General features: G+C 37.5%; 1 protein-coding gene across 5 annotated transcripts in view; it reads right to left on the bottom strand.

Annotated features, from left to right (window-relative positions):
• Positions 1 to 3,597: 3,597 nt before the first annotated feature.
• GHR (growth hormone receptor) overlaps positions 3,598 to 12,035 on the bottom strand; it is a 271,425-nt gene continuing 262,987 nt past the window's right edge. For all 5 annotated transcript variants that reach the window (XM_072756984.1, XM_026016684.2, XM_072756986.1 and 2 more), the window contains 2 exons: positions 7,138 to 7,207; positions 3,598 to 6,609 (listed from right to left, as the gene is read on the bottom strand). In XM_072756984.1, coding sequence (XP_072613085.1) covers positions 5,638 to 6,609; positions 7,138 to 7,207 — 1,042 coding nt within the window. In that variant the 3' untranslated portion in view covers positions 3,598 to 5,637. The remainder of the gene's footprint in view (positions 6,610 to 7,137; positions 7,208 to 12,035) is intronic.

Genomic DNA, 12,035 nt, shown 5'->3' on the forward strand with positions numbered 1-12,035 from the left:
TTTCTTTTCTTTTTAAAGATTGATTTATCTGAGAGAGAGAGAGAGAGACAGAAAGAGAGAGAGAGAAAAAGAATGCCAAAAAGGATTCCCTGCTGGCTGAGGAGCCAGACATGGGGCTCCATTCCATGATCCTGAGATCATGTTCTGAGCCAAAACCAAAAGTCAGACACTGAACTGACTGAGTCACCCAGGCATCCCTCTAATATTTCTTAATTTTGTCACTTTGGTAAAATTCATTAAACTAAGTGCCTCAGTCTTCACATCAGTAAACTTGGAATAATAGAATTTACCTAATTGGGTTGTTGTAAGGATTAAACTAAATTCATGTGCGTTAAGTGCTTTGACCAGTGTCTGGTACATGATAAGTGCTTTAATAAATGTTAGCTAGAAATGGTGTCTACTCATTATAAAAAAAATGTCATTATAAGGTTGTATAGACTCAATGGTGCATTGGAATTATAAGGCTGTAAAATGTTTAAAGTAGTATCTTGAGTTGCCTACAACACAGATTTGTTATGTTTAAATGTAATAATATATATGAAAGTGCCTTATGAAATCAAAATACTATGCAAATCATTTTTCTTATTCAGTACCATTTTAAAAAAAAAGCTAACAATACGAATATTTCTACTTTGGATTTTTGATCACCATAATATTGGGAAAGCCAGAGTGCATGCAATTTCATGACAGATTATTTCATCCTTACAGAAAATGCTAGTAAAATCTCTTAATGCCCACAGGACAATTCATGTACAATTTAAAAAAAATCAATAGAAAATTGCTTTCCTATACATCCCACAAAGATGGCTTCCTGGGACTACTGTACAAAAGTCTATTATGTTTGAAGTTCTGTTCGATATTTATTTATTTATTTTAACTCAGCAGACAGCAGTAAAGCGTGAATTATTTTTGTTCACGTAATAACAGATACATATTATTCTGTAGCTTTACAGCAAAATATGCTCCTCTTCACGGAGAGTGATATAAGCTTTTCTTAGTGTCGTAAACCTTTCAGACAAAACTAGGTACACCAAATGAGACTGCAAATTTACTGATGTTGGTAAGTCCCATGTGTTCATCCTCCTCCTCCAGTCTTCCACTGAGGAGATGGGAAATGCAGTGTTTCAGGGAGATAGAGTCATTGTCACAGAGCAGACAACAAAGGTTCACGACCTCTGAGCTCTTAGGAAATGTCATTCTATATGTGAAAAGCAGTAATATTATCTGAGTTGCAAAGAATCTGTGGTTATTTCAGATATAGCTGCTTTGCCTTTTATTTAAGAAGTTTTATGGAGAAAGTTTAATGGCATCACAGAAAGATGCTTTGTTCAGATTCACATTTATCTGAAATTTGTTATAACTTTATTTCATGTTAGATCTATGAATTCCCAGAGCAGCTTTCCCCAAATGTTAATAGATACAATAATGGGCACTCTTTCATCATTATATTTTTTGCTGTTAAATAAAGTAGGAAGTGATGTGTTAAATTTAAACAGGTGTGTGTATATGTGTGCGTGTTGTAGAAGCTTTAAAATGTCAAGAGGCACACTGGCCCTCCCAAAGGAAAGTGTAGTATGAAATGTTTTCCAAACTTATGTGATCACAGAACTACTCATTTAAGAACATTTCAGAGAACAGTTATGCCCCAGAATACATGTTGGTAAATCCATTTCATGTGGTTGTTAGGTGAGCTAATGACCAGAGTGTTTATAACACTTTGATGCTTATAGCATCATTAAAAATGGTTTAGAGGGGGGATCCCTGGGTGGCTCAGCGGTTTAGCACCTGCCTTTGGCCGCCCAGGGCATGTCCTGGAGTCGTTTAGCACCTGCCTTCGGCCCAGGGCATGTCCTGGAGTCCCGGGATCGAGTCCCATGTCGGGCTCCCTGCATGGAGCCTGCTTCTTCCATCTGCCTATTTCTCTGCCTCTCTCTGTGTCTCTCATGAATAAATAAAACATTTTTTTAAAAAATGGTTTAAGAGGGGGTAGTGATCACTTAAGCTGAAGGGAATCGGGGGCTGTATAAAGAAGGCGTTTGAGGTGGGCCATGAAGGATGAGGAAAATTCTGACAGGCAGGTTTGGTTAATTGGGAGCTTTTCAGGTGCAGGAAGAGGTATAAGCAAAGAGTAGAGATGTTAATTGCCTATGTTAATAAAGTTGGCATAATACTTATTAGATTTCAAAGAACAGGGCTTGAATGTTAACCAAAGGTCAAATTCTTATTCAGAAGCTGTACCCCTTTATACAGTCTTTACATATTAAGTTAGCAAAGAAGGCTGAGCAAATTATATAGTCTTGGATTCTAAACTAAAGCATTTGGACTTAAGTAATGTGCACTTTCCCCCCATTTCTTATCCTATACAGAGAGAACATGAACATTTAGTATTTTGGTGTAAAACTATGTAAATATGTAAATACTATACCTTGTGAATAGACCTCAGTGTTAGTATGTCGTAGTAGAACCACTGAGAAGTTTACGTACAGAAGCACATGCATGGCCACCTTCAACATATCAGTAAGGGTTGTGCTCTTTTAATCCAAGGGGGAAGTAAACTGGCCCTCCTCCCCCTTCCCTCCTAATACCTTGAAGCACCTCAGATGAATGATAAGCCTGTAATATCACAAGGCTGACTTTTGTAAAGCATTTGTAAGAAATGTTTAGTGCTTAAAGTGGTGAGCTTTTGCTGGTTTTGTAAGTTAAGGCAGTGTTTGTTCCAATATCAGTGACAGAAGAGAGATGATGGCCTAAACCCTATTTCCAAATCAGGAAACCCTGAGGCTTCAGCCATGGTTCTTTCAGGGAATAGTTGCTCCAAGGGCAGATGCGGCAGGTAGAGAATTTTTATTTCCATATTGAATGTAAACCCTCTAGTGTAATGAAGAGTTGTGGCAGCTTGCACTCAACTTGCTGCAGCAATAAATACTTGTTCTTGTGGGCTTCTCGGTGTCCTCACAGACTCTCGCTTCTCAGAAACTAGCGCCTGCACAAGAGACTGTGATTTGTTAGGTAACCTGCCTGGAACCTGTTTCCTGGGGAGGAATTGTTGCTTCATGGCTTTACCGCTCCCTCAGGACCCCTTCGCCCCCACCCCGCCCTGTCTCCCTCACACAGGCCTGACTTATGTGCTTCCCATGATGGCAAGTAGCCAGTCTGACCAACTGTTGCTAATGTGTGCCTGGTACAGGAGGAGCTGCTTTCCCTCCTCCCAAGCAACAGCTCCAGCTAGCGATGAAGCTAAAAGACAATGCTCAAGCACCACTTTTTCCCCCTCCCCACCCCCACCGCCCGTGTCATGCAAGCTCGGACGCATCCAAAACATGGCACTAAAAGCCTCCGCCCATAGGGTGTTGCAGCCTGAGGAGAAAGGCACAGTCCAGGCAAGCCAGAATAATATTTTTGAGCTAGGCTCCCGTTTCCTCAAAAAGGAGAGGTGGGGAGCTGCCAGCACATCGCAAAAATCTCCACATCCATTGCCAATGTGTTTAAGCCAATTGTGCTAAGCTCCCCTTCAAGTGAGAAGAACTGAAGAGTATGCAGTCTGGCTTAGGGTGATTTTCATGTGGGTGTTTGACAACAGAAGCATGCTACTACGAATCCAAGAAAATAAATTTATTAAACTTTGAAGGAAAAAAATCCACAGACATAAGGAAAGTTAAATATAAACTGCAGGACACAACTAGTCATACTAGTGAATAATGGCTTGTGTGGCCAGCAAAGTACCAAAATGACATTCTGAGACCGATTGAGGTATTTAGCTATTTTTGGCTATAGAAATTGTTGTCAGCCTATTGTGAAATAGTAAGATAGTTTTCCCAAGCACACAGTTTTAAGTTGAATTAGGTTCTACACTGATGAAATTGTATATGAAACTAAATGATGTAGCTCTTAGAGAAAACCATAGCAGCAAGGTAGCAGAAAATCTATGAAACACCTATTACAAAGTAACATATTGAACTTGGAACACCCAGTTCTAGCTTTTCACTGTCCTTCCTGCAAGAAAGAGGGAATTTAAAATTACCAACCATTAAGCCTGTTTCCTAAAAAGGTCTGAGCTAAATGGCAAATACTATTTAAGTTACAGCGAACTTTAAAGTTTCATTAAATGTAAAAAAAAAAAAAAATACTTAAGGTGAGAAGCATTCTTCAGTGAGATGAGATTCTTCTCCTTTGACAAACCTTTTGGGGACCAATCCCAACGCTCCTAAGAATGGTGCTGAGGTTACCAAGGGATTGAACGATAATAATTTATACATTACTTCAGCCCCCTTGTTCTTCTGACTACCCGCTTTGAGGCCTAGCCACTCAGAGGGGAAATACAAAATGAGGAGACTTCTTCATTGCTACTTTAAATAAACCAAAGAAAGGGTCTGGTGAGGGAGAAAGTTTCTGATATGGGTTTAGGATAATTTTGTCTTATCTGTGGGGATTTAAAAATCTTGTTTCTTCTGCTTCTTGTTACCAGGAGTAGTGGGTATATGTGTCTGGCTATTGGCTGTGAAACAAGAACCTGTTTCTTGAACTTTTTATTCCATGATCTGGTTAACTTCACTTCGACCTGCTTCAACTTACAAAATGCTTCTTGTACTTTATTCCCTTCTTAGGTAACCACGTAATAAAGTCAAGTTGTATCTGAAGAGATGCCACTGCAGAGCTTCTGGGGCCTGCCTCTAGTGGTCGGCCTGCCCTAAAGAGCTCTCTGTACGTGCCACAGTAGCACCCAAGCAGCCTGCCAAACTGACTGGCTATCCTTCCTACTTCTCCTTGTGTGGAGCTCTCTGCAATGAACCAAAATGTGGGTAAGAAAGAGTTGTTTTGGTTCATGATGAGTTGACCTGCACATCCATCTTAAAAATTTTCTCAATGAACACATTTTAAAAAATTTTTTAAATAAGGTGAGCCTGTTCCAGTAATGCAGGTAACTATAATCATTTTAGGATTAAGAATGGAGGTATAAAAAGGGCCTGGTAAAAAACTAACTTGTTTATTTGTTTTTCTTTAGGTGTACTGACCAAAGCAGTAAAACTAGCTTTAGACTGTAGTTGCTACATTCTTTAGATGGGTCTGCATGAACTACAGTACACAGTGTGTAGTGTGATATAAAATAGCCGTGCTTGAAGTGTAAATTATTAAAAATATCTTTATAAATTTTATGTCAAAATAAATGTTTTACATATCCAAACTACTTTTTTGCCTTCTTACCTATAATTTTAGTTCCCAATCATTAAAAAAAAATTAGCCTGTGCTGATTTGCATTTCATTTTCCTGAACTTCAAAAGCCACCTGATTTTTCGCTTTTTCAAAAAGCATGATTTACTATACATTAAAAACAGCCATTCAATACTTAGTATCACAAAATTAACACCCACATTAACAAGACAATCACTGCCACTAAACAGTCTTTGAGACAATTCTTTAAAATATTTACAATTCACAATAGGAATATCCATCTGATTCGGCCTTCTTATTTTCTTTTTTTTTTTTTTAATATTATGTTTCAACATTTCAGGAAAAGGCATTTAGAATCCACTCCCCCATCCCCCCCGAAAAGGTTTAAACATTATTTTGGTTTAAGCACTCACGCCCTAGCCCACGCTTCACCATTAAATATGCAGCTCGTGGGAAACCAAAGAAAGGCTACGGCATGATTTTGTTCAGTTGGTCTGTGCTCACGTAGCCACATGATGAGAGAAACTCTTTGTCAGGCAAGGGCAAGGCAGTCGCATTGAGCACAAGGCCCCGTGGAGACTGGATGATGTGAATGGAGGTATAGTCTGGGACAGGCATCTCAGAACTCACAGCCCTCTCAGTTGTCCCAGACTGGCCAGCGGTAGTGGTAAGGCTTTCTGTGGTGATGTAAATGTCTTCCTGGTTAAAGCTTGGCTCTACACGTGATTCAGCCTCGACGTGAGGGGCCACAGTGATGCACTTTTTGGCATCTGCCTCACAGAAGTAGGCATTGTCCATGATGAAGTTGGCTTGGCAGAGTGAGGCCACTTCTGGAGGCATGTCACATGGAGATATCCCTGCCTTATTCTTTTGGCCTGGGGAAAGGACTACACTCCCCGCTGGAGTAATGTCGCTTACCTGGGCATAAAAGTCAATGTTTGCCAGTGAACTCGGGTTGCTTAGCTGAGTATGGGCAGCTTGCTGAGTTGACTCAGTTCCACTAATTAGAAGTGGTCTTGGTTTGTTTTCCTTCGCCAGGATAATGCTGGGCTGCTGAGTGGTAGGGGTAGTATCAGTAGAAGGTGAGTTATTTTGATTCTTCTGGTCAAGGCACAAGAGATCTACTTCCCCTTTTAACCTCTGTGGCTGAGCAACCTCTGAAGTACCATCACACACATCACTGGCATTAAAATCAGTCTCCAGAATGTCAGGTTCATAACAGCTGGTACGTCCAGAGTCATCATCCTTTGCCCCAAGGATGTTAAGTGATTTCTCATGGTCGTTGCTTAGAAGTCTGTCTGTGTCTGATCCTTCGGTCTTTTCATCTAGGTCATCAATATCCAGCTCAATGAATTCAACCCAAGAGTCATCGTTGTAGAATTCAGGTTTATAGTTGTCATGAATGGCTAAGATTGTATTCACCTCTTCTAATTTTCCTTCCTAGGAAACAGAGAGAAAATGAAATCTCTGAAAAGAAACTCACACAAACAACATTCAGAGACTGAAATTATGGTTGCAATAAGAACAATAGTAACAAAACCATATAATCAAAAACACAGTGTAGAACTTTTCCTAAAAAAAAATGTTTTAGAACTTTTAAATATACAAGACATTCTCATAATTTTTTCTTAAAGATTTTATTTATTTATTCATGAAAGGCACAGAGAGAGAGAGGCAGAGACACAGGCAGATGGAGAAGCAGGCTCCACGCAGGGAGCCTGAAGTGGGACTCAATCCCGGGTCTCCAGGATCATACCCTGGGCTGAAGGTGGTGCTAAACCGCTGGTCCACCAGGGCTGCCCAACATTCTCATAATTTTAAGATATATTACTTTGAAACACTTTTCTCCAGAGGGGTTAAAAAGTGAAATGTGATACAGATAGCTTGCAAAAACTTTCAACATAAGACAAATGGTCTTTAGGAAGCATTTGATTAGTGTTATTGATCTCTTAGATAATTTATTAGTACCTTGAGGAGATCTGGATCAATTCCTTTAATCTTTGGAACTGGAACTGGGGGAAGAATCAGCATCTTAATCCTTGAAAACAAATGAAATTTAGGTGACTTATCTGTAAAGTTATACATTCTCTTATTTCAAAAGATAGAAATAAAATATTGGTAGCATTATTACTTATTCCAAGTATTCTGGTGCTCCACATATGCAGAATATGAGAAAGAAAATATTAAGTAGTAAATAATGGGGAAAAACTATAGAAAAAAGAGAAACAATAAAAAAAGCCCTTATGTGAAGTCAATTTAAATAAAACATGGTTTCCTAAAATCTTTTTTCCCCTTATGTCTTTATTGAGAATCAGCATTAGTATTTGGGAATGAGAAATTTGATTCCATCTGAAGTCAACTTCTATTCCATCTATAAGGATGGTAATTTTAATGGACATCTCATCAGTAATTGGCAGAGAAGAGGAGGAAAGAAAAGAAAAAAGAAATGAAAGAAAAAAAAGAAAGAAAGAAAGAAAGAAAAAAAAAGAAAGAAAGAGCCAGTGAACATGCAAATTATTTGCACCCTCAAAAAAGGATGGACTAAGCTAAGTTTACACCATGGCTCACTTAAATAAAATTATTTAAGATTGATATCATAAACCAGGTGTCATTGCCAGGTTCATTTCGGCTGGGAAATACTAAATTTGAAATATCTTTAGTATGGATCAGCATGGATCAGTATGGATCTATATACCCAATCCTATGATGCCCTTAAATTTTCTGTTCTAAATATTTAAATTATTTTTTGACCATAATTCATTTCAATGTCTCTTCTACCTGTCTTGCATTTTATCATATCTCTAGTACTTAGAACAATTCCTGACACATAGAAGGTGCTCAATTAAACACATCTTGAATACATTTGAATGCCTCACTTATCTAGTTTGTTAATAGTGCAACTAGAATTTATGTCTTAAAATTAACATTGTAGCTCTGGAAAAAAGCTCAGAGATTAGCTATTCCAGTCAACTCATTTGTTTTTTATGAGTCAGAGATGCCACTGTTGGGCAGGGATGATAAACTGCTTTTGGGAGATTAGCTGATATTCAACCTAATGTGAATGGACAGACCAGTCTATTCAATAGGGAACCCATTCTCTGAATATTCCCATCTGCTTTTTTACCTAACCAAGGAATAAGCTGAATTCCATTTTTTAAATTGCTGTAAGTAGCCTCCACTAGGTTTACTTAGTGGGGCAAATGTTAAAACAGCTTTGTACTGATGAATAGAAGATATAGAAAAAATATAAATTATCAATAATAACTGCTACCATTTTTTGAATGCCTCTGATAAACCAGACACAATAAGATATATTTTGCAATAACCTGTGGGCTGACAAATAATGGCCTGACAGCCAAATCTGGTCTGTTCTCTGTTTTTATAAATGAAGTTTTATTGGAACACAGTCATATTCATTAGTTTGCACAGCGTTATGACTACTTTCATGCCACAGTGGCACAGTGGCAGAGTTGAGTAGCTGTGACAGAGACTGCATGGCCCCAGAAGCCTAAGAAGCCCTTTATATATATATATATATATATATATATATATATATATATATATATATATATATATATATTTTTTTTTTTTTTTTAAGAAGCCCTTTATAAAACAAGTTTGTCAGCCATACACTAAACCTTTTATTTAATTCTTACAACTACCAGGGAGGCAGATGACATTATTTGTAGAAAGATTTAGGAAATTTAAGGAATGCATTAAAATCATACACTAATTCTTGGCACAGCTGGGGCTCAAATCCAAAGTACCCAACTCCAAAACCCAGGTCCTTTGCCTTCTGTCATGCTGCGGTGTTATTTGGTCCTGCATCTCCAAATGAATGTTTTAAATGTCAAAAACATAGAAAAAAATAACACAACTGCCGTTACAGGAAGCAAAGATTCCCAAATGTCTGATGCTTGAAATTGTTATATGTGCCTCCCGTTTTTCGCAGAGGACGATGCATTTGGGTGCATGTTAGCTACCTGGGAGTTACGGTTGACTTCATGCCAGGATGACACACCTGGCGGCCTTTAGGCTTCAAGCAGGTCATGCAAATGAATGAAGCAGGCCTGCTGTGATGTCATAGGGAGGGGTGGGAATGGTGACAGAGAACACATGCCCTTACCAAACGGAATAGTTGCCCCCTGCTTCAGCATATGTTGCCATGCAGGAATATCAATGGAGTCTCCCTAGATCTTTCAGTTTTTTGTTTTTTTTTTTTTTTTAGATCTTTCAGTTTTTAAAGATGCCCTGGAAATCTGGATTTTTATGTGGGAATTCCCTAGTCTGTCAACATTTTGTAGCAAATCAACATAACATCAAGTAACAAAACATTAGGATCTGCAGGCAGGGTTTGGCTTTTGGGTGGCCAGTTTGCCACTTCTGTTTTATGCTGATCCAGTTACTTCTTTCCTGATTAGTAATAGCTGGAAGGCTGGGATAAGTTGGATGGTGGGAATGACTGAAAACAAAGTGCAGCTGAACTGGCATGAAACTATGGGACTTTGCTCTCATTTTATTCAAATCCAAATTACATTATAAATCTTGCTACAGTTGATTCTCAATTATCTGGAAAATGAAAGGTGGCATGGACTCAACACTTCAAACAACATCTAGGACCTGATGCCCTTTAGAGCCCTAACATTTTGGGGAAAGCTGACATAAGTCCCTCCTTCTTTGGAGTATCATTTTAATCATTTTAATTATTAGAACTTCATGTTTGTTCCACACCTGCTGACAACTGTTTTCTTCCATTTCTTACTTTCATTGGAACATGGACATTTAGATCATGACAAGGTTTTTATGGGTAAATGAAAGAACAAAACTAATTCTTTTCTACAAAGGACTTAATTTAATACAGGAAATTTGAGAGATAAAGATTTCAGAACAATTTTATAATTTGGTAATTCTGACTAAATGTCAAAGTTAAGAACTTCATTATTCTCAGAAAACACTCTTATACAATGGTTACTATATTTTCTTTAGAATTCTATTTGTTTTTTTTTATTTTTTTATTTTTTTTTATTTTTTTATTTTTTATTTTTATTTTATTTTTATTTTTTTTTTTAATTAATTTTTATTGGTGTTCAATTTACCAACATACAGAAAAACACCCAGTGCTCATCCCGTCAAGTGTCCACCTCAGTGCCCGTCACCCATTCCCCTCCAACACCCGCCCTCCTCCCCCCTTCCACCACCCCTAGTTCGTTTCCCAGAGTTAGGAGTCTTTATGTTCTGTCTCCCTTCCTGATATTTCCCAACATTTCTTCTCCCTTCCTTTATATTCCCTTTCACTATTATTTATATTCCCCAAATGAATGAGAACATACACTGCTTGTCCTTCTCCGATTGACTTATTTCACTCAGCATAATACCCTCCAGTTCCATCCACGTTGAAGCAAATGGTGGGTATTTGTCGTTTCTAATCGCTGAGTAATATAGAATTCTATTTGTTGAGAGAATTATTTTTCTTTGAAGTATTGTTAATTAATATAATTAAACAATGTAACAAATTTACATGATCTTCACAATGACTCAAAATTGACAGCTATTAAAAAACAAAAAAAATTGACAGCTATTGTTTTTCTTTTTTGACAGCTATTGTTAAGAGTGAATTACTTTATATACATACTGGGTCTGTCTACTGTAGTTATGTATAAATTGCCCATCAACTATATAAATCAATAAATTCAAATCAACAGAATAATTTGGCTCCTTTGTTGCTGGCATAACTTAAATATATAAATTACTTAAAATTCTGTAAATTTATTTACTACTTTTTCCCCAAACAATTGAAAACTGTATTGTTTTGCTTTATAATACTTGTGCTTGTAAAAAAAAATGTTGCTCAAAGGTTAGATGCAAAATGAAATTTTGCAGAATGAATTTTGTCCGTTTGGTTTATATTATAGAACTGAAGATGCAACTCTAATTAAAAAGCTTTTGTAATGTATTTACATAGATCCTGTTTTGATTTGTAGATGCCTCCTGGCTCAGCTGCAGAAAGTGCCTTCCGTTCTAGGTAGGGTGACTGACCATCTTGGTTTGTCTAGAACTGAGGGCTTTTTCAAGGCACAGGACTTTCAGTACTCATACCAGGAAAGTTCCAGGCAAACTGGGAGGGTTAGTTACCCTAGTTCTAGGAGAAGGGGCAAGATCAACCCCTTAAGCCTAAGGACTTAAAAATACTCTAAATGTAAGAAAATTTACAATCAGTACCAATATCTTTTCCTATATTTTGTATTATAATTTCCTGTAGTCTGTGTGGAATTTCTTTCAGGAAGAAAAATAGAGTGACAGCTCATAGAGCTCAAGAGAAATTTAAGGGTCATATAATCTAGCATGCTTTTGTTACCCATGAGGACATGCAGCCCAGAGAGGTTAAGGGACTCAAATGAGATTAAGCAGCAGTTGCAGAAATAATTACTAGAATCTGAGTCTATTTTTTTTTTAAGAATCTGAGTCTTTTGACAACAAGATAATACAGAACAGAATTTCTTTAAACTTAGAAAGAATTTTAGCTGTGCTTACAAATGTAGGATAACCTTGTTGTCCTAGAATGAATGGGCCAGTTTGCTTAGGACTTTGGAGAGATCAAGGGGCAGCTCTGAGATAACAGTTTTGTTAAGGGGTGCCTATCACAAGGTATGCAGCCACTAGCCTCTTAATATCCTATACATCTTCCCAGATAGACCAGACACCCATGAATTCTCTATGATGGGCACAACAAAGCTGTAAATGTATAACTAGAGATAACATTTTACTGCATTAATTAAAATTTTCACTCATGATTTGCAAAAAAGATACCAAGTAACAAATGGAAACACATCTGGAAATCTAAACACTAGAAAAAACATCTACTTAGG

This window comes from Vulpes vulpes, chromosome 4 (assembly GCF_048418805.1).
Source record: "Vulpes vulpes isolate BD-2025 chromosome 4, VulVul3, whole genome shotgun sequence".
NCBI lineage: Eukaryota > Metazoa > Chordata > Mammalia > Carnivora > Canidae > Vulpes > Vulpes vulpes.